The 24,880-nt window shown below is 55.5% G+C and overlaps 1 protein-coding gene across 3 annotated transcripts in view; it reads right to left on the minus strand.

The window, feature by feature from the left end:
• Nucleotides 1-24,880, minus strand: part of RGS3 (regulator of G protein signaling 3) — a 93,798-nt gene that overhangs the window by 58,210 nt on the left and 10,708 nt on the right. The window contains exons 4-14 of one of the 3 annotated variants that reach the window (XM_027727229.2): nt 16,525-16,575; nt 14,381-14,439; nt 13,597-13,691; nt 12,742-12,810; nt 11,982-12,042; nt 9,813-9,903; nt 9,108-9,175; nt 4,215-4,296; nt 3,423-3,528; nt 2,838-3,174; nt 2,074-2,113 (exon numbers count right to left, since the gene is read on the minus strand). In XM_027727229.2, coding sequence (XP_027583030.2) covers nt 2,074-2,113; nt 2,838-3,174; nt 3,423-3,528; nt 4,215-4,296; nt 9,108-9,175; nt 9,813-9,903; nt 11,982-12,042; nt 12,742-12,810; nt 13,597-13,691; nt 14,381-14,439; nt 16,525-16,575 — 1,059 coding nt within the window. Of the gene's footprint in view, nt 1-2,073; nt 2,114-2,837; nt 3,175-3,422; nt 3,529-4,214; nt 4,297-7,375; nt 7,656-9,107; nt 9,176-9,812; nt 9,904-11,981; nt 12,043-12,741; nt 12,811-13,231; nt 13,384-13,596; nt 13,692-14,380; nt 14,440-16,524; nt 16,576-24,880 lie in introns of those variants that run through there. The other 2 variants (XM_027727230.2, XM_027727231.2) reach the window with 2 other exon arrangements.

Here is a 24,880-nt window from a genome sequence, read left to right on the forward strand (position 1 = left end):
ACAGGAACTGGACGTCTCTCTAACCAAAAATTCATGTCTTTTTCAAAAGAAGCCCCACTGACAAATCAAAATCAAAATATTTCCTTCCTCCCTCCCTCCTGAAGCTGATGAACTGAGCCAGCTCAAGTCCTGCAGTCCCTCCACTTGGATTTAACACATCCAGGTGAGAAGCTGGAGCTTCTCTCCCACAGGGATGTCTCAGGAACAGGTATGAGCAGCTCCTGCAGCTCCCTCTACCAGCAGAGACCTCCAGCATCTCTCCCTCCCTCCTTCCCTCCCTCCCTCCCTGCAGCCAGCCAGGAGCTCCTGCTCCCACCACAGCAGCTTTCTGCCCTTTTCTGGGATACCCAGAACCTTCCCAAGCAGAAATGAGCCAAAACACTCCTGAACATGGCTCAGGGCAGATAAGGTCTCGTCCAAAGCAAATAAATGAGCCTGCCCACCATTACATATTCTATTAAGTATTAGGAAATAGTGCATTTTCTCTCAGATAAAGGCAGCAGAGCCAGCCAGCACTGGGGTGGGAAGCCAGCCTGGCTGTTTACTGCTGGCTTTAGCAGCTGCCTTTGCAGGGGGGGAGCCTGGTGACCTAAAAGGTTGTTTCCACCTCTAAGTGCATTAATCCTGACATTTTCCCTTTTCCCTTTTTCATGGTTGCACTGCCAGATAAAATCAAAGCACAAGAGACAGCTCAACACAGGGCAGGTACAATCTGTCTGGGCTGTTCAGGATCTGTTTTTCCTCCTGTCCCTAAATCACCTCACTTTATCAGAGGAATTCATCACCTGAACGAGTCCTGGCTTTGCACCCAGCCTGCCCCAAGTGTCAGCTCCTGTCACACTTCATCCCTGCCCAGGTTAACTAACACCTTCCTCTTTTTGAAGACTTAACATTAAATAACTAAAACCAATACATAAAAAGTCCAAAAATTCTTATGGGAAGAAGCCCAAGTCTTTCAAATCACACTCCACTGTAAGAACAAGGCCCCATAGTCCAGCTCATCTTTTCACAGGATCCACAATCAGCAGGAAAGAGCTGCAATTATCCATGGAACAAAACATCCCTTGCAGTTGAGTGTGGAAAATTCTCCTGGCTGCAGAGCTCCAGGGCTGGGAGCACCCAGGGCACACTTTGGACCCACACTGCTCCCTCCTGCTGCTCAGCACCCCCACCATGGCTTTGGCAGCCCCACACTTTGTTTTCTAAGGACACTGCCCCACAAGGGCAGCACAAAGTTTTCCAGCTGTGCCCTCACCAGAGAGGGACTGCTGAGGGACAGACACTCCTGCAAGATCCCAACGAGAAGCTCAGCTCTCCCATGGACATGCAGCTCAGCCCAACAGGCCAGGGTGCAAGCACAGCCTCCCCAAACCCCCAAATCAATGAGCTGACAACAGGTATTTCCACATGGACCTGGATTCCTGCAGTGCCCAGCCCTGACACACACCCAGCCCACTCTTCCCACAAGCCCAACCACACCTGGTGCTCCAGGAAGAGCCAGCACACCTGTTACAAGTATGTTTTATGCTATGAATTCATGTTTCAAAGGTTTTTTTGAGGAGAGCTGGTCCAGAGACTGCCAGAGACCTTGCAGCAGCCCAGGGCATGAGTACTGCCCAAATCTGGCCGAACAGCCTGCTCTCCTGCTTGTGCCAGTCTGAGTCAGAGCCACCCTCATTCCCTCAGGACTGAAGGGAACCTCAAAGCAGGGATTAACCCCCCCAAAAAGGCACCATGAATGAGAAGGGAAACACGTCATGGATGGGCCCACAGACACATGTGGGGAACCACAGTTGTTTGCACTTTCACACTTCGTGCTTTCACCCTGCCCCTGTTGGAAAGTCCCCACCACCAGCCCTCTGTGAGCTCCCACACACCTTCTCACCAGGAGGTGCTCCCCTCTGGGCTCAGGGAGGGAAGATGACCCTACCCAAAAGCCCCAGGCTTCTGCTGCTGTCCTAAAAACATGAGGGACCCCATTGCAGGGCTAAAGGCGAGGATTTGACAGTGCCAGAAAGACCTGCTTATCTGCTGGGTGCTCTGAGCAGCATTCCCAGCACATGGACAACTTACCCCCAGTAGTGTCATCCTCTTGATAGACAGGCCTCAGCAGCTGTAAGACACAACCCAGACAGGACACAGTCACCTGCAGCAGGACTGAGGGACAATTACAACAACCAGCTGCAAATTTTAACACGCCAAACCCAGCCAAGCCAAAGCGCCTCAGAGAGGGCAAAACCACTTCTTTGCCCCGTTGCCAGCAGAAAATGAGACCTGCACTGTGGTCTGTGCAGCAGAAACACTCCCCATATACTTCCCATACCCCAGGAGTGAGCCCTGAGACAGCAGGCCACACGGAATCATGGAATAACCTGAGCTGGAAGGGACTCACAAGGATCATCCAGTCCAACTCTCAGCCCTGCACAGGCCCATCCCCAAGGGTCACCCCCTGTGCCCCAGAGGATCATCCAAACCCTCCTGGAGCTCTGGCAGCCTTGGGGCCGTGCCCACTGCCCTGGGGAGCCTGGTCAGTGCCAACCACCCTCTGGGGGAAGAACCTTTGCCTGAGATCCAACCTGACCCTGCCCTGGCACAGCTCCAGCTGCTCCCTCGGGTCCTGTCCCTGCTCACAGGGATCGGAGCTGCCCCTCCCCAGCTCTACAGTCCCAGGGGGAAATGTTTTAGGAAAACAGTGAAAGCTCCACCAAGGGACACAGGAGTGGCCTGCAAAGCTGGCACACGGCCTTGCAAACACTTAGAGAGGACACTGGTAGGACTGAAGCGGGGCCCAGAGAGGCCCCAGCGCACACAGAGCCCATGGGGACCCGCAGCCCTACCTGGCTCCCCGGGTTCAGGGGCGTCAGGATGATGTAGTTCTGGTCGGCGGCCGAGGGCACCCGGGACAGGGCTGGCAGGGTGTTCTGGCCCCTCTTGCCCAGCTCGGTGTACCTGTCCCAGCCGTTGAGCAGCAGCCCCTCACTGCTGTCGCACAGGACGTGGCAGCTGCGGCGCTGCTCGGCCGCGGGGCCCGCGCTGTTCTTCTCCCGCTTGTGCGGGGGGCACTGCAGGTCGTAGGTGGACTTGCAGGAGGACCTGCGGATCATCCCCTCGGGGCCTGCCTTCACCTGCGGGACCAGCCTCCACACCAGCAGGATGATCTCAGTGGGACAGTTCCTACAAAAGGTGGAGCAGAAGGGAGTGAGGTGCCCACGTCACTCAGCCAGTCCTTCCTCCCTGTGCCTCTGCCCCTGTCCTGCACTCCCCAGCCTCTGCATCCTTTCTTCTACTCCAGGGAATCCTTTTCCAGCGTCCTACATCCCTCAGAGCCTTCTCCTTCCTGTAACCACTCGAAGCTCCTGCCCTGAGCTCCCTCAAACCATCTCTCCCAGAGCCCTGCCCTGGTGTTTTGGGTGAATACTCACCGGATTTCGTGAGCCAGCTCCACACATTTCCAGTGCTCCACAGGCTGCTCATTCAGCTGCAGCACCGTGTCCAGCTGCTGCAGACCTGCCTTCTCTGCTGGGCCACCTGTGAGAGGCAGATAAATGCCAGTCACCTGCTGGACAGGGAGCTGAGTTTGAGGGGGAGAGGCCCTGGGGCTTGGAGGCATCTCACAGCTGGCACCACTCACTCCTCCAAACCCAATCTGTTGCTCTAACACCTGGAAATGAAGTGGGGCCAGGTAACCTGGAGCTTCACCTTCCAGCACCACACACACAGAGAGCACCAGGACAGAGCCACAAACGCTCTCCCAGAGCTATTGCAGGAACTTCCCATGTTTCCTGGGGTGCAGTGGGGAGCACCATGGTACAGTGGAGACACCAAGGCCATACCACAGATCCACAGCAAGAGGATCTACTCCAGCAACTCAGGGTTCCCACAGTCCTGCTCCCTCTGTGTTCTCTCTGACCCACTTCCATCCCAGATACTTTCCATTGGTCTCCAAACCAACTGGACAGTTTTGAGGGTGGAGAGGGAAGGGAACAAAATCTCTGCAAATTACTGCAAAACCCTGGCAGAATAATGACAGTGTTAACTCAGTGGCCTCTGACCTCTTCAGAGGCAACAGAGAATTCATTAAGTGAAGTTCCTCAGAGGGAACCAGAGTCCTGCAAGGCATGGGAGCTTTGGAATCCCAACGTGCTCCGGGAAGCAAAGAAGGAGCAGAGTCATTCATTCAAATCAAGAGGGACAAACATGATCTGATCTCTTACCAGAGTCCACGGCCTGCACACGGACTGGGGAGTCACAGCAGATGGTGAAACCAAAGCCATCACTCCCTCGAGGGATCGTGATCTGCAGGGAGACACCGGAGCCTGGTCAGTGGGAGAGCAGCTGCTCTGTGTGCTGGGGGAGCACCCCCATCACCCTCACCCACTGCCCCACAGCCTCGGGGAACACAGGAACTGCCACAGTGTCAGGAAGAGCTGAAGCCATTAGAGAGTGTCCAAAGGAGGCAACGAGGATGGGGAAGGGCCTTGATTTGAAGCCGGGGGAGGACACTGAGGGCACTTGGGGTGTTCAGCTGGAGAAGAGGAGACTGAGGGCAGAGCTCAGGGCAGTTCCAGCTCCCTGGGGAGGGGCAGAGGAGGGGTAGGGACTGAGCTCTGCTCTGGGGGGACCAGGGACAGCACCCAGGGAATGGCTGGAGCTGTGTCAGGGCAGGGTCAGGTTGGATCTCAGGGAAAGGTTCTTCCCCCAGAGGGTGGTTGGCACTGACCAGGCTCCCCAGGGCAGTGGGCACAGCCCCAAGGCTGCCAGAGCTCCAGGAGGGTTTGGATGATCCTCTGGGGCACAGGGTGTAACCCTTGGGGATGGGCCTGTGCAGGGCTGAGGGTTGGACTCGCTGATCCTTGTGGGTCCCTTCCAACTCAGCGCATCCTGTGATTCTGGGATTTCGAGAAAGAACTGTCCTGGGGAAGGGCTGTCACTGTGTGACCCTCACAAACAATGGGTCTCTCCCTGCTGCAGCCAAGGGGAGGCAGAAAAGGTGCTAAAAAACAGTGCCAAATCCAGCCAAAGATCCATGGAATGCCACAAAAGGAGTGTTTGTTGAGCACACACAAGTCTCTGCTCTCAACTCTTGCAAGTGTAAGGAAAGGTCTTATAAGCCATTAGGAAGGAAAACCTGGCAGTGTGGCTCTGACTCTGATTTCTAACACAACTCCTGTAAGCAAGTTACTTGAATGTTTCATTTCCTGTTGGATAATACAGAACAAGCAGTTCTCCTCTGCTCTGGAGGGGACTGTGAGGCTCAGCAAGCTCCTGTCCTTGAGGCATCTGTGCTGGCCCAGGCTGTGTGCATCACCCCCTCCCTGGGCTGAGTGTGTTTTCCCTTGCTGAGTTTGGACAGGATGGATGCTGTGTTGACTTAGACTCATTTCTCCCCCTGATTCAAGGAGCATTGAGCTTATTAATGAAATTATACTTATTTTTTGACGTTGGCTTCCAGCAGCAGCTCAGCATGACAGATCCTGTAAATACCTGATTAGCCCCCAAGACATTGATCAAGATGCTTGTTTTACTGACAGAGAAAAGAACATTAAAAATCCAACATCTGACCTGTATTATTTTGAGAACAAATAGTCAGAGAGATGAGGAATTCAGCCAAGGGGGAGATCTGGTTCCTTGCTCCTTCACAAATGCAGGGAGCTTTAACTTCCCTGCACTTTGTCCCTGCTCAGCATAAAATCAGGCTTCAAAAGAGAAACTGGCTTTCCCTGGCAAGATTAAAACATAGGTCCAGTCCCACCATGCTGAGTCTTTTTATCTCTGGAGTTTGTTGGATCCTCAAAGAGGTGGCTCTGCACTTTGGAACCAACCTCCCAGCTCAGCCCAACGAGGACTGATCCCTGTGAATCCCTTCCAGCTCAGGATATTCTGTATTCTATGATTCCACCTCCAGTGCCAAGCACAGAGGATCTGAGCTCTGCAGCAGCTCAGGAGCCAGCCCAGCATCTCTCCCACCATGGAGACTCCACAGGCACTTCCCAGCCCAGGGCTTCCAGGTCTCCCACTTCTCCCTGAGCTGGCTGGCTCTTGTCTCCCACCAATGGAGCCCCTTCCCTGTGCCACTAAAGAGCAGCTTCTCCCCGATGGTTCCTTCTCCTCAGTTCCCACCTCCACGGCCATCACAGGCAGCTGATTTTTTGCCCATTTTTACTGCTGTGCACAGAACTAAGAACTCTGAGCACCTGGCACGAGCTGGGAGGTGGGAGGGTGGGTGGCAGGTGGGGAAAGACTCCAGCACCACAGAGGCTCATTGTACCCAAACTTTGTCCAAAAATGCAAAAGGAATTGTCAAAAGAGAGCCTTGAGAGGGTCTAAGACACAAACCAGAGTCAGTTGTCATTAATACCAGGCAGAGCAACATTCCTGCACGGGATGGTCACTAAAGTCCTGGCAAGAATTGGGCACTCCAGGTTAAACTGCTGCTTTTGAAATCCCCAGTGTTCACTGTTTCCCACAGCAGCTTCAGCTTAACCTGAAAGATGAGCACAGGAGTGCAGGGAGAAGTGAACCTGAGCTGGGAATCCCGACCCAGACCACAGAGGGAAAACCTGTTTGAAAGTGCAGGAGACTGGAAAATGCACATGGAAAACCAGCACCTGGCAATGCACACCAGGCAAGAGAGAACTGCAACCAGCTTCTACAGAGCACAGCAAGCTACTCCTCAGAAAGCAAGTTGCTGTTGGCTCCCAAATACACTAAGACAGTTTAAAAAGAGACCGTAGCAGCCTGCCTTTCCTCTGATGAGGGGGAAATTGAGACAACACCTCGCAACTCAATTCTGCTACTGTCAGCATGCACAGTAAATGTATTTTTATATTTAAATAAAATATATCCATATCAGAGTTACGTATTTTAATATTATTTTTATATATAAATAAAATATATTCATGTTGGATTTATGTATTTTGATACATACATACTTATACATATACATATGTATCTATGTATATGTGTATATATATATATATACACACATACATATATATATATAGATATATATATTTATAGATAGATAGATAGATAGATATAAAAATACCCCTCTATCCCCATTTCTCCACTGCAGCAACAGGCAAAGATCAGCCACAGCCACCCATCTGAAGATGCTTTCCTTATATTCCCAATGTTATAATTTGGGAATTATAACAATATACAATTATATCTACACACATTTGTATTAAATATTTATATTAAATATAATTATATATTTTAATACATAAATTATAACGATAGCAAGTCGACACCCCAGAAGCAGCACACACAGAGCCCAGCAATGGCAAGAGAAGCCACAGACACTCATAAACTCCTGCAAGGCTCCCAGCCCCACACTCCCACTGCCCAGGGATGCTCCCCTGGGGGCACAGACCTGCCTGTATCTGCGCTCCGAGCACACCTTGCACAGTCCATTGAAGCGGTTCATGGCTGGACACCCCAAACCCGCCGTCAGCCCATGAAAATCCAGTTCCCCCGGAGCAGCCACGATCCCGAGCTCCTCGTATCACCCGAGTGTGGAGCGAGCCCCAGTCACACTGGCATGACCGCCCATGGGAACCCAGCTCTGGAGAAGAATGGCAGGAAGCCACCTTTCACCTCCCCGGCCCCTGCCTGGGCCGTGTGCCGCTCCACGATAAGCCAGAGGCTTCCTGAAAACCCTCACTGACAAGGAAGGGAGAGAGTTTCATATTAAAATTCCTGTCAACTATTTAGTATTCCCTAGTCCCCGCTCTGTTGATGTGGCTTTTGTTCCCGTGGCATTCTTCAGCCGCACGGAGCACTTTGTTATTGCAACGTTCTCACAAACACTCGGAGGATGTTTGAGCGGCGTTTCACAGGCACCGGCTGTGGGAGCTTCACTCCATTAAAGAGGCGACTCACACTCATAAAAGAATAAGAGGTTTGTGGGGTTTTTTTATAAAAAAAATAAAAAAAGAAAAAGCAGAGTTTGTTTTTGAAAGCACAGCCCCAGAGGATACACACATCCCCGCGGCTTTGTGCTCGTACAGTCACGGAGGGGGAAGCAGAGAGGTCAGCTGAACTGCACTCCTGGTGTAATTTGGGAATTAAAGAGCAAGAGAAACTCTCAGCACAGCCACCAGCAGGGCACACAGCAGGGCTCAGCCTGCCTCGTGCAGCCCCACTGCCAGAGTTAGGCACAACTCCTTGGAGATGGGGTTCCAATTCCTTGGAGATGGGGTTCCGACGGAGGAAAAAAACACCTTCCACACTCCTACATGGGGATGGAAAATGGAGAAAAGGCTCGAGAGAACTCAAACCCTGGGTTGCCTCACACTGCAGATGGAGTGGCAGGGACAGGGGAGGCTGGAGAGGGAGCTCAGAAGCCCCAGCATTCCCAGGGGACTCCTAGCATGGAGCCATCGGAGGCACTGCCCGGGCTGCCCCAGGAGCATTGTCCCAGCACTGCCAGGCTGGAGCTGGAAGGAGGATCAGCCTTCCTTCCCAGCCACCACCTTTCAAGTCCGTGGCGACTGCCGGAGAGGAAGGGAGGAGAGGGGCGCTGGCTTTGTTTGTCCTGCTCAGCCCTGCGCCGTAAAACAAATAACTGCAAACGCAGCTGAGGGAAGCACAGAGCGGAATCCGGCCCAGATAAATCACGGGGCCGCCCCAGCCCCATTTCCGATGCAAACCCCGTGTTTGTGTTCCAGTTTCCCATCCTTGCCTTTCCTACAAATCACCGAGGTTCCACCACGGGCCTTTCCCTTCCCAGAGCACACGGCCCTGGAAGGAGGAGAGGAGCAGACGCGCCCGGAGACACGGAGCCAGCCTGGGATGATGCCGTGGGCAGGCAGCCTGCCAGCCCTGTCCCACTGCTCCCAGGCGGGTGCCTTGTGTCTGTGTGGGAATATACTGGAAAAACCGGTCCCTGGGGCAATAGGGAGTGTGGGGGTATTACCCCATCACCCACGTCCACAGCTGGTGCTGGATCAGGATAACAAATGGCCTGTAACAGCCACAGTGTGACAGGGAGCTGACAGAGCTCACCTTGGCATCACCCTCACTAACACACTGTCCCTTGTCTCCCTTGGAACCCCCCCATGCAGGTTCCTGACCCCATGTCTTCACAGTCCTGTCATACCCACCTTCAGCTGCTTCAGGGTGACAGCATCCTGGCTCTCCTGAGCTGCACTCCGACTTCCCAGTACCGGCTCTGAAATAGAAAATAAAAGATAAAAAAAAGGGAAAGGCCTCATCAGCGTGGTGGCACATATCTCCTGACAATCCCTGTCCTTCCACACTGCACCTACACACTCCATGTAAGATCTTTACATGGGCACATCCCCTCCAGGCAGCTCCAGGGTGCTTACACACCAGGGATAGGCACTGCTGTCCCACCCTGTCCTGTGCCAGCCCCTCTCCCCCTCACACCCTGGCAGCACAGCGAGACCAAGGCAGGAGAAAAATCTCCCCATCATCCTGCAGAGCCCAGGAGCCAAACAGAGCCTGGCCACAGCACTCAGCCCCAGAGCTGAGGCAGGAGTCAGCCTGAGGAAAGGCCAAGCAAGAGGGAGAGGCATGGCTGGAGTGCTGGGGTCCCCACAGAGCCCCAGGTAAGCAGGAGTGAGGTTGAAGTGCAAAGCAGAACCTGCTAAAGCAGGCAGGGTCTCAGCCACAACAGTTTTTGGGATCCCAGTGCCCAGTGAGCACCAGAGGGTGAGCAGTGCCCGTGGGGGCACAGGGTGCAGTGGGGCTGGGGCTGCTCCACACAGCACGGGGTCAGACACAAGGCTGACTCCTCTTCCAAGCCTTGCCAACACTCCCTGTGACATTCCTGTGGGGAGACACACCTGTGCTCTGCTTCAGCCGCCTCATGGCCACCTTCAGGTGCTTGGTCCTGCCCAGGTCCTCCCCGAGGAGGTAGTACCAGCCACTGATCTCCTGGGGGAGGGAAGAAGCTGTGGGTGCAGGGGCAGATTTCATCCCCATTTCACTCAGCCCCCACCCCCAGAGGGTCCCGGTGCAGGAGCTGCCCCAGGAGCACTCACAGCACACAGAGGTTCTCACACACAGACACACAGCCCAGAGTCCTTCTCCCAGGACACAGCAACAGCCAAAATTCCAACCTCCCTGCAAGGAGGGATCAAGCATCGCTGAAGCAACAAGCTTCCAGCTTTTTAGAGGGGGACAAAGTGCAGAAAAACAGCTGGTCTCCAGTAAAACTGTCCCTCTGGTGTCTGCAGCAGGCAGCAGTGTCACAGGCAGGACACAGCTCCAGCCATGTCACCACAGGAGGATGCCCACAGCAGCCCTCAGGTGCTCTGCAGTGGGATCCCTTTGCCCCTGGCCCACCCAAGAGGACAGGGCTGACCTCGGTGATCCCTCACCCCTCTCCCAGGGAGCTGCCACTGTCTCCCAGGGGGACCAATCCCAGGAGTCAGACAGGGTTGCAAGAAGGTCCCAGAGGAAGGGGCCCAGTTTAAAGTGAGCATTTTGAATCCACAGCAAGGAAACTGAGGAAAGGGGGGGTGAGGGGGGATATCCAGCATCATGCAGCACCCAGGGGACAGGGCCAGCCCATCTCAGCCCTGCTGAGGCCCAGGAGCTCCACGTGCCCCCAGCAGCCTCCTCCCACCCCTGTGAGAGCCACGTGTGGGTGCTCTCACAGGGACACTCCACCTGCTCTGCATGCAAGGACACTGTGAAACTCCTGCCCAAATCTGAGAGGGAAGGGACATCTCTGGGGAGGCCAAGTATGACCAGAGCAGAGGCCCCTCCTGGGGGGAGCTGCAGTTCAGAGCTGTTCTGCCTCATGTTCACTGCCATAAGAAAGCTGCACCTCACTTGTCCACATTTCAGAGTTACCTCTCACCCTCTCCTCAGGTCACTGCCACCAGCAGCTCTTTTTTAGCTCCTTCATAGCTCCTGCTACGAAGAGAATTTCCACACCCCAGGTGGGGAAATCTAAAAAACCAAAAGCATTTGGACAAGGCTCTGAGGGACAGGGTGGGATTGTTGGGGTGTCTGTGCAGGGCCAGGACCTGGACTGGATGGTCCTTGGGGGTCCCTTCCAGCTCAGGATGTTCTGTGAGCTCAGGTGATGTATTAACACTTCCATGAAACCCCTCCAGCTTGCTGAGATATTCTGCTGTCCAGAGGAATGACCAGGGCTGTCCAGGCACAGAATCCCTACCCGGGATGAAACATTCCCACGTTTTGTGGGTGGCTGGGAGCCGTTTGCCGACAGGCTGCCCGAGGAAAACCTGCCGTGAGAGCTGTACTGGCGAGCAGCAGCCAGGCTGGGGCAGCAGCACCGTGACCAAACCCGCAGAGACAGCGAATCCGGCGCAGAATTTCTCCAGGAACAGCTGAAACCTCCGAGTCTGCCCTCTGCCCACCGCCGGTGAGCACAGGGAATGGGGCACATTCCTCCTTGGAGGAATCACAGAATCACAGAATGTGCTGAGCTGGAAGGGACCCACAAGGATCAGCGAGTCCAACCCTCAGCCCTGCACAGACCCATCCCCAAGGGTCACACCCTGTGCCCCAGAGGATCATCCAAACCCTCCTGGAGCTCTGGCAGCCTTGGGGCTGTGCCCACTGCCCTGGGGAGCCTGGTCAGTGCCCAACCACCCTCTGGGGGAAGAACCACATGTCAGATGTGACCCAGGCCAGGCTGAGAAAGGCTGGCCCCACCTGCCCCAGGCAGCCCTGCTGGACACTGGGCAGGCAGCACGTGTTGGGGTCACCTCTCTGCCCCCCCAGTTCTGCTCTGTGTCCCTGCAGAAGGGAGTGACAGTCCCCTGTCCCAGGATCACTCCTCTAACAGCCCCCCCATCCCTGCCCCCAGCAGTCACACTGACACCAGTCTCACAAAGGCCATTCACGCTGGGAATGGGACCAGGGAACTCCCTGAGCACCTTCTCCCATGCTGGGAGAAGCCTGCTCCTGCTCCTGGGGTGTACTGCATCCACCCACTGACCCCAGAGAGCCAGACCCCAGCCCCACACATGACATACCTTGTCCAGGGACAGGAGGGACTTCACACCAAAGCTCATGCAGCCAATCAGTTCACTCTGTCTGTGGGAGAACCAGGGACCATCAGCACACACTTGTTGAAGCACCGGATCCCCCCTTCCACCCCCTTTCACAAACATCCCTGCCCATGCCAGGAGCCAGGCAGTGCCCAGGACATGCCTCCAGCTCCATACTTTGGGCAAGCCTGGTGTAACCACATGGATCAGCTGCAGCAGGGCAAGGGAGGGCTGGGCCAGAGCACCCTGGTCACCTCCAGCCTGCCTGGTGGAGCAGGAGCTGGGCTGAGGAGGTAGCTGGCACAGCCTGCAAGGTGCCAGACCCCCTGGTGCTGGGATTTCCCCTCACTGCATTGCCCAGAGGGAGGGAAGGTCCCAGCCCAGGGCCAAGCTCCAGCTCCCCTTGGCTTTGGCCAGCAGTGCAGGCACGAGTGGCTGCAGGGGTTTTAAAAGCTGGCCCAGCCAGTGGCTACCAAGCAGCAGCAATGGCAAGGTGACAAGGGCAGGATTTGCCCTCTGCCAGCCTGTCCATGGGGAGGTGCTCACCAGCAGCAGCTGCCCACGAGCGTGACCCGGGCCAGGGTGTCCCTGGTGTCCCCCTCCTGCAGGGCACCCTGAGGGCAGGGCCAGCCCTCGAGGCCCAGGGCACTGCAGGAGCTCAGGGTGGGTGGCAGAGCAGATGACAGGTTCTCTGCCACACCAGCCCCATCTGACAGAGATCACACAGCAGCTGGCAACCCCCTACCTGGAATTTCTCTCTCTGTTCCAGACTGTGACCAGGAGACGTTTCTGCTCATCCTCCTCCTGCACTGGGCTGTAACAAGCAGAGGGGACAGTCCATGAGCACAGACCTTCCCCAGGAGCACCCAGCAAGGTCCTCCAGTCTCTGCACAGAGCACTGCAGCACCACCCCAAACAGCAACCTCCTCCAACAGCCACTGCTGCACTAATTCACTCATCCCTGACAGTGCAAAGGGATGTGACCCCTCCTGGGCAGGCACTGGGGACACCCCTCAAGTGGTTTAAGGGGAAAAATAGTCTTGCAGAAAGACACACATCCAACATCAACAGGTAAATGGAAGGGACAAGCCACAGTTCATGCTCTGAAACAACCACCCTGTGCCAAATTAAACACTGCATGTGGGTCAGAGGTCTGGCCAGCTCCACCAAAACACTAAGTCATGCAGCTCCTTTCCCATGCAGAGACATGCTAGAGTTTAAGGAAATCCTTTTACCTTCCTCATTCATACTGGTGCCCCACTACTGCAGGTGCAAGGTCTGGGAAATGGAGCCCAACTCCTGCCCAGCAAGAAAGTCCGACCCTGCTGTGTGCTGGCAGCTCTGCGAGCCTCCACACAGCTCTGCCCAAAAGTTCAAGGCATTTCAGCTACAAAAACCAGCAGAATAATGTCTGTCACTCCTCATCTCAGCAGCAGAGCTGTTCATGCATGAAGAGTGTTTATTGTAGAGCACAATGCAAAAGCAAACACGGGGTCTTGGCACGGAGAGGGAGCCCCGGGACAGCGGCCACGTGGGTGCCCACGGCTCAGAACCTGGCACTGAGGGGCGGGCAGAGCTCCCCCTGCCCTGTCATACTCACAAAACAAAGTGCTCATGGAAGACGGGATTTTTGCTGTCTGGCACAGTCTTGGTCTTTTGCCTGCATTTCCAGTCAGCATCTGGCACGATGGACATCTTCAGGAGGAAAACAAGCAGTGTGTTAACACTCCCAAAGCAAGCACTGGCATCAGCTGCCAGCTCTGCTGCTGCCGTGGCAGGAGACTGGCACAGCCACTGCCATGGATGGCTGAGCCTCAGAGATCCAGCTGAGCCGGTGCTGAGGGGTGGTTTGGATCACTTCACCCTTATGCCTGTCAAGTAATTGTGTAACACAACTGCCCAGGGCAGGGGAGGGAAGGAAGAGAGCAGAAAAATCAAGGACTGGTGCACACAAGTGTTGCTGGTTGGTCTCTGACTTGCACCCCCTCTTTGGGTTGATGTTTCCTGCACTGAGCTCACTGGGTGGGAGCCTGCCAAGGTGACCTCTGAGAGAGCCCAGAGCCACACTGTGCTGGCCAAACATTTATCCCCACCAGTCTCTGGGCACCCAGTGGGATGTTCTTGCAGTGAATGGCTGACACAGCCCTCAGCAGGGTCCTGTCCTGCAGTTTTCCACTCCATGCAGACACTATGCCAACAAAACCCATGAGCCACCCAGCGCTGGGCAAGAGCCCAGCCACCCCCCTGCAAGCTGGGGGTGCTCATCCAGAGCAGGACAGAGGGGGAAAGGGAAGGGACAAACAGCCCAGAGCATGCTTGGAGGAATCAACCACAAAATGCCAAAAAGCACAAAGCTCCCAGAGCAGAGCCCCAGGAGAACCCACCTTCACGTAGGAGTCACACGCACGGCACTCGCTGCCCATCAGGCCTTTTGCTTCCATGACTGGAAAGGAAATGAAATGGTCACATCCCAGAGCAGCAGGGAAGGCATCCTCACACTCCACAGCCCTCTGCTCCACAGGGTGCTCCCTCCTTGTGGGGCCAAACCTTCCTCCCACCCTGCAGCCTCCCCAGCTCCCTGCCCTCGCTGGGCACCCCCAGACAGGGGAAGGGGGGTTACTGCATTTTTGCTCTAGCACAGCCCTGCTATAAATACAGGCACCTGAGGGCGAGGGCAGCAGCAGATGCAGTTCAGCATCAGGATGGCAAATTGCATTCCCTCTGCCTGACTTCCCCCAGCTCTGGGCTCCCACCCCGGGGCCAAACGTGTCATCAAGTTAAACATCAGCAGCCGCATCCTGACACAGCCCCGGCCCTGCACAGGGACCCCTCGGCTGCCTGGGGGCAGGAGATGGGCAGCAGGGTCTGGATGGCACAGGATGGGCTGTTGGAATGAGGCCAAGCTCCCTCCTAATGAGCCCAGCAAGGCAGCAGTGACTTTGCCTCTGTCAGAGATTGTGTTCCTAATAAACAGAACCCCCGGTGCACCAGGGGAAAGGGGTTCTGCAAGATCCTCTGGGGCTTCAGGAAGTATTTTGCAAGGTTCCTTCAGGGCAGGCTGCACCAAGGGCTTCCTCTTCCAGCCAGACCTGCTTTGGGGTTAAAGATGTTGGGGTGCAGAATCAAGATGGGTCACCCCACATCCCCCAGCCTCCTCCTGCCTGCACTGAGTATCCTGAGCATCCATCATGTGCAGCCCTGAATCTTGAGGCTCCCTTGCCCCTTTGCTGGACCATTTCCCTCTTCCCAGACCCTCTTTTGGAGTCAGCAGCAGAACGGGACAGTGACTCACCCCCAGCTCATGCTAGGGCTGCTCCAGTTGGAGGGACTTGGGGTAGAGCCTGTGCCAGACCCTCAGACCCACACACAGCTCGGAGGGAGAGGGGAAAACCAAAAAATAAATAAATAATCCCACCACATTTTCATGCAGTTTCTCCTTTACAAACGTGCCTGCACAGCCAAAAAGGGCAGCAGGCACAGGGGCTGCACCAGGCCAGGCCCTGCAGCCTCACAAACCTCAGGCCATCCCTGTCCCCTTTTCATCCCACCCAGGAAGGGAAGAGGCTGAAATGTAAGGTGGGATGTTCCTCAAGAGAATTCCTTTTCCATCCCCTCCTTCCCTGCCACAAAGGTCTCTGGGACAGGGGGGACTTCCCCCCCCAAAGGCATGGTCATCCCCAAGGGCACTGGGATCCCCAGGGTCCTGCTTTCCCCTTTCAGAGAGCCCAAATCCAGGCCAGCAATGAGCCTGTTCTGTTCACAGGGAGGGAATTTTTACTCTGACCATTTCAAACTCTTGGCTTTTTCCTTGATTCTTTAACCATGACCCTGAAGCCCTGACAAGCTCTGGTAGAAAGAGCTCAGTGCCAGGAGTGCAGGACACACACGGCCTTCTCTACAGAAGCAATCTTAGTTTGGGCTCCCTAGGGCTTCCAGAGAGGTTTTTCCCAAAGAAAAGAGCAAGTTGTGACACTCCCATTGGCCTCTCTGATGATCACCATCAAAGCTGCAGTGACAGTGCCCTGGGACTGCCCAGGGCTGACCAGTGTCCCAGGTGCTGCATTGCACTGAGTCCCCAGTGGGACATGACATGGCTTGAGGGACACCAACCCCAGCCTGTGCAGGGGAAATACTTTTGTTGAAGAAACATTGTTGGTGCTAAAAACTGCAGCCTTTGGAGGTAACAGAACGGTCTGGAAATCCCAGCAAATGTGGCCAAAGTAAAAGAGGTTTCAGGAGAGACAATGCATTTGAGATTTTCTTTTCCAAATGATATTTGCCTGTTTTATCTTCATATGGAATTAAAGAAAAATAATTGATACACATGGGTGCAAAACACAGTGTTCACCCCAAAATGAAGGTCTCCAGAAATTTCAGTTTGGCCTCTACATCACTATACACAGAGCTGTCCCCAACAGCTGCCATGGAGCTCCAAAGAGCTTGAAGAAAGGCCATGGAAGTGCTGTCCCCATCACCAGCCCACCCTGGCTCTGGGACCCCTCTGGGATGCTCCCGGGGGGACACTCACCGTGCAGCACCAGCGTCCGGCCCCGCACCTCGATGGACAACTTCAGCTGGCCTGGGGGAGAGAGGAGAGGCTGAAGGAGACAGGGCTCACCCACCCCACTGCCCCAAGGCTCACACAGGGCCAAACATATCCTGCTTCCCCACTCCAGGCCCAGGGAGCCAAGGGGAAACATCCCACTTCATGGAGGTTTAGGTTGGATCTCAGGGAAAGGTTCTTCCCCCAGAGGGTGGTTGGCACTGACCAGGCTCCCCAGGGCAGTGGGCACAGCCCCAAGGCTGCCAGAGCTCCAGGAGAGTTTGGACAACACTCTGAGGGACAGGGTGGGATTGTTGGGGTGTCTGTGCAAGGCCAGGAGCTGGACTGGATAGTCCTCATGGGTCCCTTCCAGCTCAGGGTATTCTGTGATTCTGTGATCTATGGCTCCAGATGCAAAAACATTCCAAGGAATATTTTCTCAGTGCACAGTAAGCTCTGATGGCAAGGAGGAATGAGCCCATGGCAGAGGGAAATGGGAGAATGCCCCAGTCAGAGCAGCAGGGAGCAGTTCATCACTGTGTGGGTGTAACCCAAACTATGTATTCTACACCCTCCATGCCATTTCCCAGGAACTGTTAACAATAGACCATCTGCAGCAGCTGCCCAGAGCACACCTGACTCCTCAGCCTGTAGTTATGGGTGATGTTAACTCCCCTCCAGGGAGTCATTAGCACCTCCACACCCAGCCTGAGGGGTCATGTCTCCTAATGGGCTACCAAGGATTCCAAAAATATCTCACCCATTGTGGAACTCCCCACCCTGGGGGAGGTACTGGGCATTCCCACTGCAACCTGAGTGTGTATAATCTTGGGGTCTTGGCACTTCTGGTACCACTCCTCGGATCCAGAGGAGGACCAGAACCTCGACCAGACTGCAACCAGCACTCTCACCAACAGGTTTTCCCCCCCTTTTACTCTGGACTCAGGGGGACCACGTGGGACTCAACACGGACCAACAAACACCACTCTGTTCGTGCCCCAGGGTGCTGGGTTATACATCTGGGTTTTGTGGGTTAAACCAATTGCTTGTCCATATAATTGTATTATTTTTTATTAAATTGTAACTCTGACTTGTGGTCTCTTTTGAGTTGGGTTCATTTCTCCTGCCATTTTACCTTTAAACCAGCACAGAGCACCAAGATGGCACAGTGGCTGTGGGATGAGTTGGCCCTGGTTTAACAAAGAGATGTAGGTCAAATCCTGCCCCCAGCCCAGATCCAGCTTCCCCTTTCCTCTCCCTGAGCTTCTGTGCAGGCAGGGGGCTGTCACCCCTCCAGCAGGTGACAGTGGGCCAAGCTGCAGATGGCCTGGACAAAGGACAAGGAGAGTGGAGGTCACAAAAATGATGAGGGGTCTGGAGCATCTCTCTTATGAGGAGAGACTGGGGGAGCTGGGCCTGGTTAGTCAAGAGAAGACTGAGAGGGGATCTCATTAATGCATATAAGTATCTCAAATCATACAAGTATATATGTATATATATGTATATATATATATGTATATATATGTATATAAGTATCTCATTAATACATAAGTATCTCAAAGGGGGTGTCAGGAGGGTGGTGCCAGACTGTTCAGTGGTGCCCAGTGACAGGACAAGAGCAATGGCCATAAACTAAAACACAACAAGTTACACCTAAATATGAGGAAGAACTTCTTACCACAGACGGTGGTAGAGCACTGGAACAGCTGCCCAGGGGGGGCAGGGAGTCTCCCTCTCTGGAGACATCCCAAACCCACCTGGATGTGTTCCTGTGTCACCTGCTCCAGGTGACTCTGCCTTGGCAGGGGGTTGGACTGGATGATCTCCAGAGGTCCCTTCCAACCCCAGCTATTCTGGGATTCTGTGAACTGGTGTCTTTGGAGGCAGGAACACGCTGGCACAGGGTCAGCCTGGGCCATGGCACTAACTGGGATTCATCCATCTGCTGTTGCAAGACCTTGCTCTGTGCACATCCCCTCCCTGCCCTGTTTCCTATCCCCAAGGGGGCTTGGGGGGAATGGGAAAGCCTTGAACACCCTCTCACTGACTGTCACATCCAGCAGCAGCTCATTATCCCTGGACTATGGAGAGGAGAAGATGCAGGGACAAGGACCACTGGCAGCCCAGGCCCAGCCCCAGGAATCACAGCACGGCAAGAGCTCCCACACTGCAACCTCCTCGTGTCCTGGGCATCCCAGACAGCAGGGGCTGCTGGGCAGACAGGGAATCTCCTAAAACCAGGGGTCAATACTTGCTCTAATCCAGGATTAAACAAGAATGGTTTCAGTCATGTGTTTTGACACTGAATAACTGTCAGGTGCCAGCAAGGCCGGAGCTGCCAACCCCCCGGGAAGGGCGATGCTCCAGCACCCTGCAGTCCCCCTGTGCACACCCACGAGGGCTGGGACTGAGCAGACCCTACTCCCAGGGATGCAGCACCTCCTGGAAGTGCCTGGCCCTTGAACAACAGCACTGAGAGCTTTTGACAGAGGAGGTGGTGCTAAGGGAGAGCCTCGGGGAGCTCCATCAATAAACGACTTTGGAGCAGGTCTGCATGGAGCTCCCCCCTGCTCCCGGTGCACTGGCTCACCCACAGCCATCCACCAAGCCAGCAAGCAGGATGTGCCTGCCTGGGCTGCCTGGATCCCCAGTGCCAGCCCTGCCAAGCCTTGCAGGGGACCTGTTGCCCATTGTCACCGAGAGCAGAGTGAGGAGCATGGTCAGAGATCAAAGGCAGGATGGATCCAACAGCCAGGAACAGGCCAAAGGAGCTGATCCAAGTAAGAGCACTGGGGCATCCACTTGTGTCCCTCAACAGGGCAGAGAATAACATGGAAGAGAACAAGAGCTTGCAGTGCTCTGGTGTCTGGAGCGAGTGACAGAATCTTTTTTGGAGCAGGAGACTGATCTGACTTGCTGAAGGAGGAGCCAGGCCCTGACTCACCCCAGCCCTCAGATGGGCTGGCACAGCACAGCACCAGAGCTCCCCACGGGACTGGGCAGAGCCTCGTGGGTGCTGCAGAGCCCATGGCATGAGACAGCAGCCCAGCAGCCACCAGTGATACCCACCAGGGCCTTTTAAACCACCTAAAGTGAGAGAGAAAGGGAGGACTTGGAGAAGAGAGAGGACATGGGAGGGATGGAGCCAGGGAAGTTCCACAGGGAGCAGACCAGAGTAACCCAGCCCAGCCCCAGCATCTTCCCAGGGAACTGCTCTTGGTGTGGACTCTGCAGGCAGATCCAACCTCTGCTCCTGAGCTTGTCCACCCGGGACAGGGTCAGCTGGAATCCAAAAGGCCAGGTAGGCCTCTGAACCCAAAATTCCTTCTGCAGGGTGCCAGGGCAAGATGGGAGGATTATTTCTAATGAAAGAGTGAAGGAAGGAGCATCCCAAACACATTTTTGCAGTGTCACACCTGCAAACAGTGTCCACAACCACAGGGGGACACACTGCTCACAGATCCTACAGAGGGATGGACACACTGCTCACAGACCCCACAGGGGGATGGACACACTGCTCACAGACCCCACAGGGGGATGGACACACTGCTCACAGACCCCACAGGGGGATGGACACACTGCTCACAGACCCCACAGGGGGATGGACACACTGCTCACAGACCCCACAGGGGGATGGACACACTGCTCACAGACCCCACAGGGGGATGGACACACTGCTCACAACCCCTCTGACACAGAGCTGAAAATAAAATCCAGCTCTTCCACAGCTCCAGATCCAACGTGCAGTTCCCACTGCCTTTGAAAATGCCTGTGCCAGATCCCTGAGCTCCCACCTCTTATCTGGAGCTGCAGTTGGTGATTCCCAGCACTGCCTGGGCCTGTCTGCCAGCAACTGGTTCCCAGCATTGAAAACCCAGCGGGTCCCAGCCCCTGTGCAGGAGGTCAGTGCCAGGAGAGCCAAGGTGTGAACCCCTGCTGAGCCAGGGCACAGGTCCCAGCCTGGCACTGCTGCTCTGCCAGCCTGCTTACACTCATACCCTCGCTCTCCCAGGCACTGGCAACTCTGCATCAGCCCAAAAATCCACCCACGAGGCTCAGACTGGCACAAAGACTCAGCCAACAGCTGAGTCAGGGTGTGGGTGAGGTGGTGCTGGGCTGCAGGGTGGGCTGCCAGGTCCTCACATCACTGGCACTGTTTGGGCACAGAGGGCTCTGCCCCTCTGAATGTCTTCCCAAAAAGTTCCCTGGGAGCTGGGCCTTCCAGCCAAGATAGGATGTGCAGATTTTAAGGGCAGTGCAGGGTCTATAATCCACATAATTGTTCTGGACCAATCCAAAACTAAACATTTTCCAGTGCCCCTGGAGAATCCAGAGACTGAGAGCATCAGTAGCACAACATGTCATTTAGAGCAAAACATCCCCAAATAGTCCAAAGCTCCATTTAGTCCAAAGCAAAATATCCCATTTTTCACTTCTGTTCCAGTTTACAAAACACAACAATCAAAATAAGTGTCTAAACGTAATTTACAGACATCTAAACTTCTTTCAAGTTAAAACCCAACATCTCATTTTGCAAAAGATGTACCCAAAGGGCTCAGGCTTGCTGGGGAAGGGGGGGGTGGGGGAATGGGATTGTTTAACCTGAAACAATTCAGAGGACCCATTTTCCACTAAAAAAAAAGTCAAACCTCTCAGCAGCTCACGTGTGTCTGTGTGTGCCTGAACACGTGGAAATGTGTGTCTGTGTGCAATTATACATGTGCAGGGTGAGAAAGGGAAGACAAAAGCCAGGTGGGGTAAGCCAGGACAGCTCTAATACTGGTTTACAACAGGGAGAATACTGTGCCCCAGTTTCATGCTGCCACCCCAGCCTTTGGGCACAAGGCTCTAACCCCTCTGCTATCTCCAGATCTCTGCGGCTGTGGGAACCCTCTCCCAGCTCCGCTGAGAGCACGTACCAGCCTTGGCAACAGGAGAGCAAAGTGCCCCCGTGCAGCCAAGTGTGACAGGAATGAAGGGCCCTGGGAGGAGAAGGGAAGCTTTTGTGCTGGGTAATTCGGGGGGAGGAAGGTCTCCCATCCTGGCCTGGGGATGGCTGGGGCTGCTCAGCTCCTGGGGGAACATGTGGGGCCAAGCTTTGCACCAGAGGGGTGGGGGCACACCAGACCTGGCCCCGGGCACCGTGTGTGTCACTGCTGCTTCTGCCACAGGGACAGTGCCCAGGGCTGTGTCACAGGCTGCACCAGCACCAAAGAGAGGAGGGAGGGAGAAAAGGGGCAGTTCTGCCTTTTGCAGGCAAAACTGGTCCTATTAGAAGGGTTTGGGAGTATCGGTGGGAAAGGTCTCTCCTGTCCATGAGGAACAGAGGACATTTCCCTCTTAATGCATCTGCTCCCAGGTGTCTCCAAATCACACACCCAGCAGGCCCCAGCCAGCCTGTCTGACACCAAAGGGCTCCAATTGCTGGCTTTGCAGCAATTCCAGTGCTTGTGTGGGGCTGGGATCAGGGAGGGAAGCTGCTGTCGGAGGAGCCGATCCAGCCTGAGCTGGTGGAAGGGATTTGCTGTGCCAAGGTCTGTGCTTGGACAGACCTGTTGTATTTTCTCAGCTGTGCAGAGCAGTAACCTCCCTCCAGAGCTGGGTGGGCAGGAACACGACAGAATGCAGTTCTTGGGCTGCATTCCCACCTCAATCCAAGAGGGTCAGAGAAACCTTTTCCCAAAGTTTATCTCTTTTGATACATCCCTAACGTGAACTAAGGGAAACAGCTTCAGCAGAGAGGCCCTGACACAGCTTGTCCAGGTCCCCCACGTTCAATAAAGGTCAATATAAATTAAAAGAGTGCAGAGAAGAGCAGAGGGAGAACCCACAGGCAGCTCCTGGGTGAACATCCCATCACAGAGAGCACCCAGGCCTCATCCACCTCCACCCCACAGGGCCAGGAGAGGCAATTCTAGCTGAGGAACAAAGCTGGCACAAGGAAAAGAGGGGAAAAAATGGGTATGAACAAGCACAAGATGGTAATCAAACAGGTTCCCACCCATGAGAGAAGTTTGCCAGGCTAAGGGAGGAGGCACATAAATGTTCTTTGGGAGCAGACCTAGCAGGCAGGAAAACCTGTTCCTTACTGATGGTCTCTGACAAAGGGAAAATTTGGGTTTCTGCTCCTGAAGTGCTTTTCTGCTTTACTGTAGGAAAAATGCAGTGTTGGCCCTCCTGGGACAGCCAAGGACCATTGTCGGGAATTCCCACCAGAGGACAGCAGTGCCAGGTCCTGCCTGGGCAGGGGCACAAGGCAGAGCACCCTGAGATCACCATCTACAACCTCAGGCCCTGGCACCAGCCCTTTGGAAGACCCTCTCCTGGTCACCACATGGAGAAAGCAGAGCTGGCCCTGTCCTGCCACAGCTCTGCTGCTCAGAGCACACACTCCTCATGTCACCAGTGCTGCTCAGCCCATGGAGGGAACTGTGGCTGCAGAGATGAAGCTTGGCCTGGACTTAGTTACAGAGCCAAGAGGCATCAGAGAACCCACATTATTGGGCATAAGTCCCATAGACAAAGAGAGGAGGATTTCAGCTTCCAGGCAGTCCTCAGCAGTTTGACACTTCCAAGGCAAAACAGGGAAGGAGCAGCAGCCCTGGGAAGGGGCAGCAGCCCTGGGAAGGGGCAGCAGCCCTGCGAAGGGGCAGCAGCCCTGGGAAGGGGCAGCAGCCCTGGGAAGGGGCAGCAGCCCTGCGAAGGGGCTCACTGCATGGCTGCCTGCTCTGCTCACCAGAACAAGAAGCTTTGAAATAAAAGAAAACTCTTGCTTAAAAAGCAGCACCCAAAAAGGGCTGCTCTGAGTGAGGCCCAACCATCTCACACCACAAATGGCCAAAACACCTGCTGCCAAATTCACCTGCTCGAGGGGGGGTGACAGGCTCAGAACCAAACCCTCCCCAGGCCAGCTGAGCTCGGCCCCCTCTGCCCACGGGGCTCCTTCAGGCCCATCCTGCAAACCTGAGACAGCCACGGAAAGACCCCCGAGGAGCAAAGAAGGAAACTGGGGCTGTGCCCTAACGGGGCCACAGCTCCAGCCCCACACAGCGCCCCTGCCCCTGCCCCTGCCCGCCCGGGGGCAGAACGACCCCGGGGCACCCCCAGGGCGGCAGCGGCTGCACGGTGGCCGCGGGCACTGCCCGCTTTGCCAGCTCGGTGGAGCCGTGTGTTATTCCGGCTGGGTGAGGCACAAGTGACCGAGCTGCTGCTCAGTGCCCAAAGCACCCCCGGGGAGCAGCTCCCGAGCCCCTTCCCACCGGGAAAGGGGGCTGGGGCCGCAGCCAGAGCTCCGGGCTTTGCCCGTGCCCTGTCCCAGCTCCCTGTGCTGCACCAGCCGCAGCCCCGTCCCCCGGGCCCCGTGTGCCCCCCGCTCCCAAATCCAGGGGCTCCGCACTCACCGAACGTGCTCAGGCAGAAGGAGCTTCCCCGGGGATCATCCCGGCGGGAGCAGAGCGAGACCCTGCGGACACTGCCGGGCTCCATGGCGGGACACCGATAATTAGCCGCTAATTGGAGCCCTCCGCGCCCGGCCCGGGGCCGCCGGGCGGTGATTCCAGCAGGGAGTGCCCGGCAGGGCCGGGTTTCCATGGGACACGCGTCCAGCCGTTGGAATGGCGCGGCTCCCATTGGCCCCCGGGATTTGAACGGGAGCGCACCTGAGGGAACACGCGGGGCCGTCCCCGCCATCCCCACACCGCAGGGATGCGGCCAGAGCTCTGCCCTGCCCTGGGCACCCGAGACCCCGCCGATGCTCCAGGGATGAGCTCCCGGGAAAAGGGGGAAAACCTACAACCTCTCTCCTGTGCTGTGAGTGACCCCTGGGACTGTTGGTGCCAGCGGGTTTGCGGCACACTCAGCTGTCCGGGGAACGATCCCACCGGAGCAACGTGGGGCAGAAGCGTTTGGGGAAATTGGGGGAAACTGGGGAAATTACTGCAGACTGGGAAAGGGTGCAGGAGAACTGGGGGTGAGCCAGGAAAGGGAGGGATGGCAGGGCGTGGGTGACCTGCTTGGCTCTCATATCACAGAATGTGCTGAGTGGGAAGGACCCACAAGGATCATCGAGTCCAGCTCCTGGCCCTGCACAGGACCACCCCCAGAGTCACACCGTGTGCTTGAGGGTATGACCCAAACAAGGGAAGAGTCGTGCAGGCCCCCCGGGCTTATGGGGTCACTCTGCAAGACCCCAGAGCAGCTCCTTCCATCACCCAGGACCTGGTAATGCACCCACCAGCTCTGGGGGCTGCACCACAGCTTACAGGAGGCACCCAGAGCTGAGCATCAGCCCTGGAGAGTGTTGTGGAATGATGGAGATGGTTTCTTGGGGGGGGGGAACCTC

This window comes from Pipra filicauda, unplaced genomic scaffold, assembly GCF_003945595.2.
Source record: "Pipra filicauda isolate LSUMZ 115617 unplaced genomic scaffold, ASM394559v2 scaffold333_size800053_pilon, whole genome shotgun sequence".
NCBI lineage: Eukaryota > Metazoa > Chordata > Aves > Passeriformes > Pipridae > Pipra > Pipra filicauda.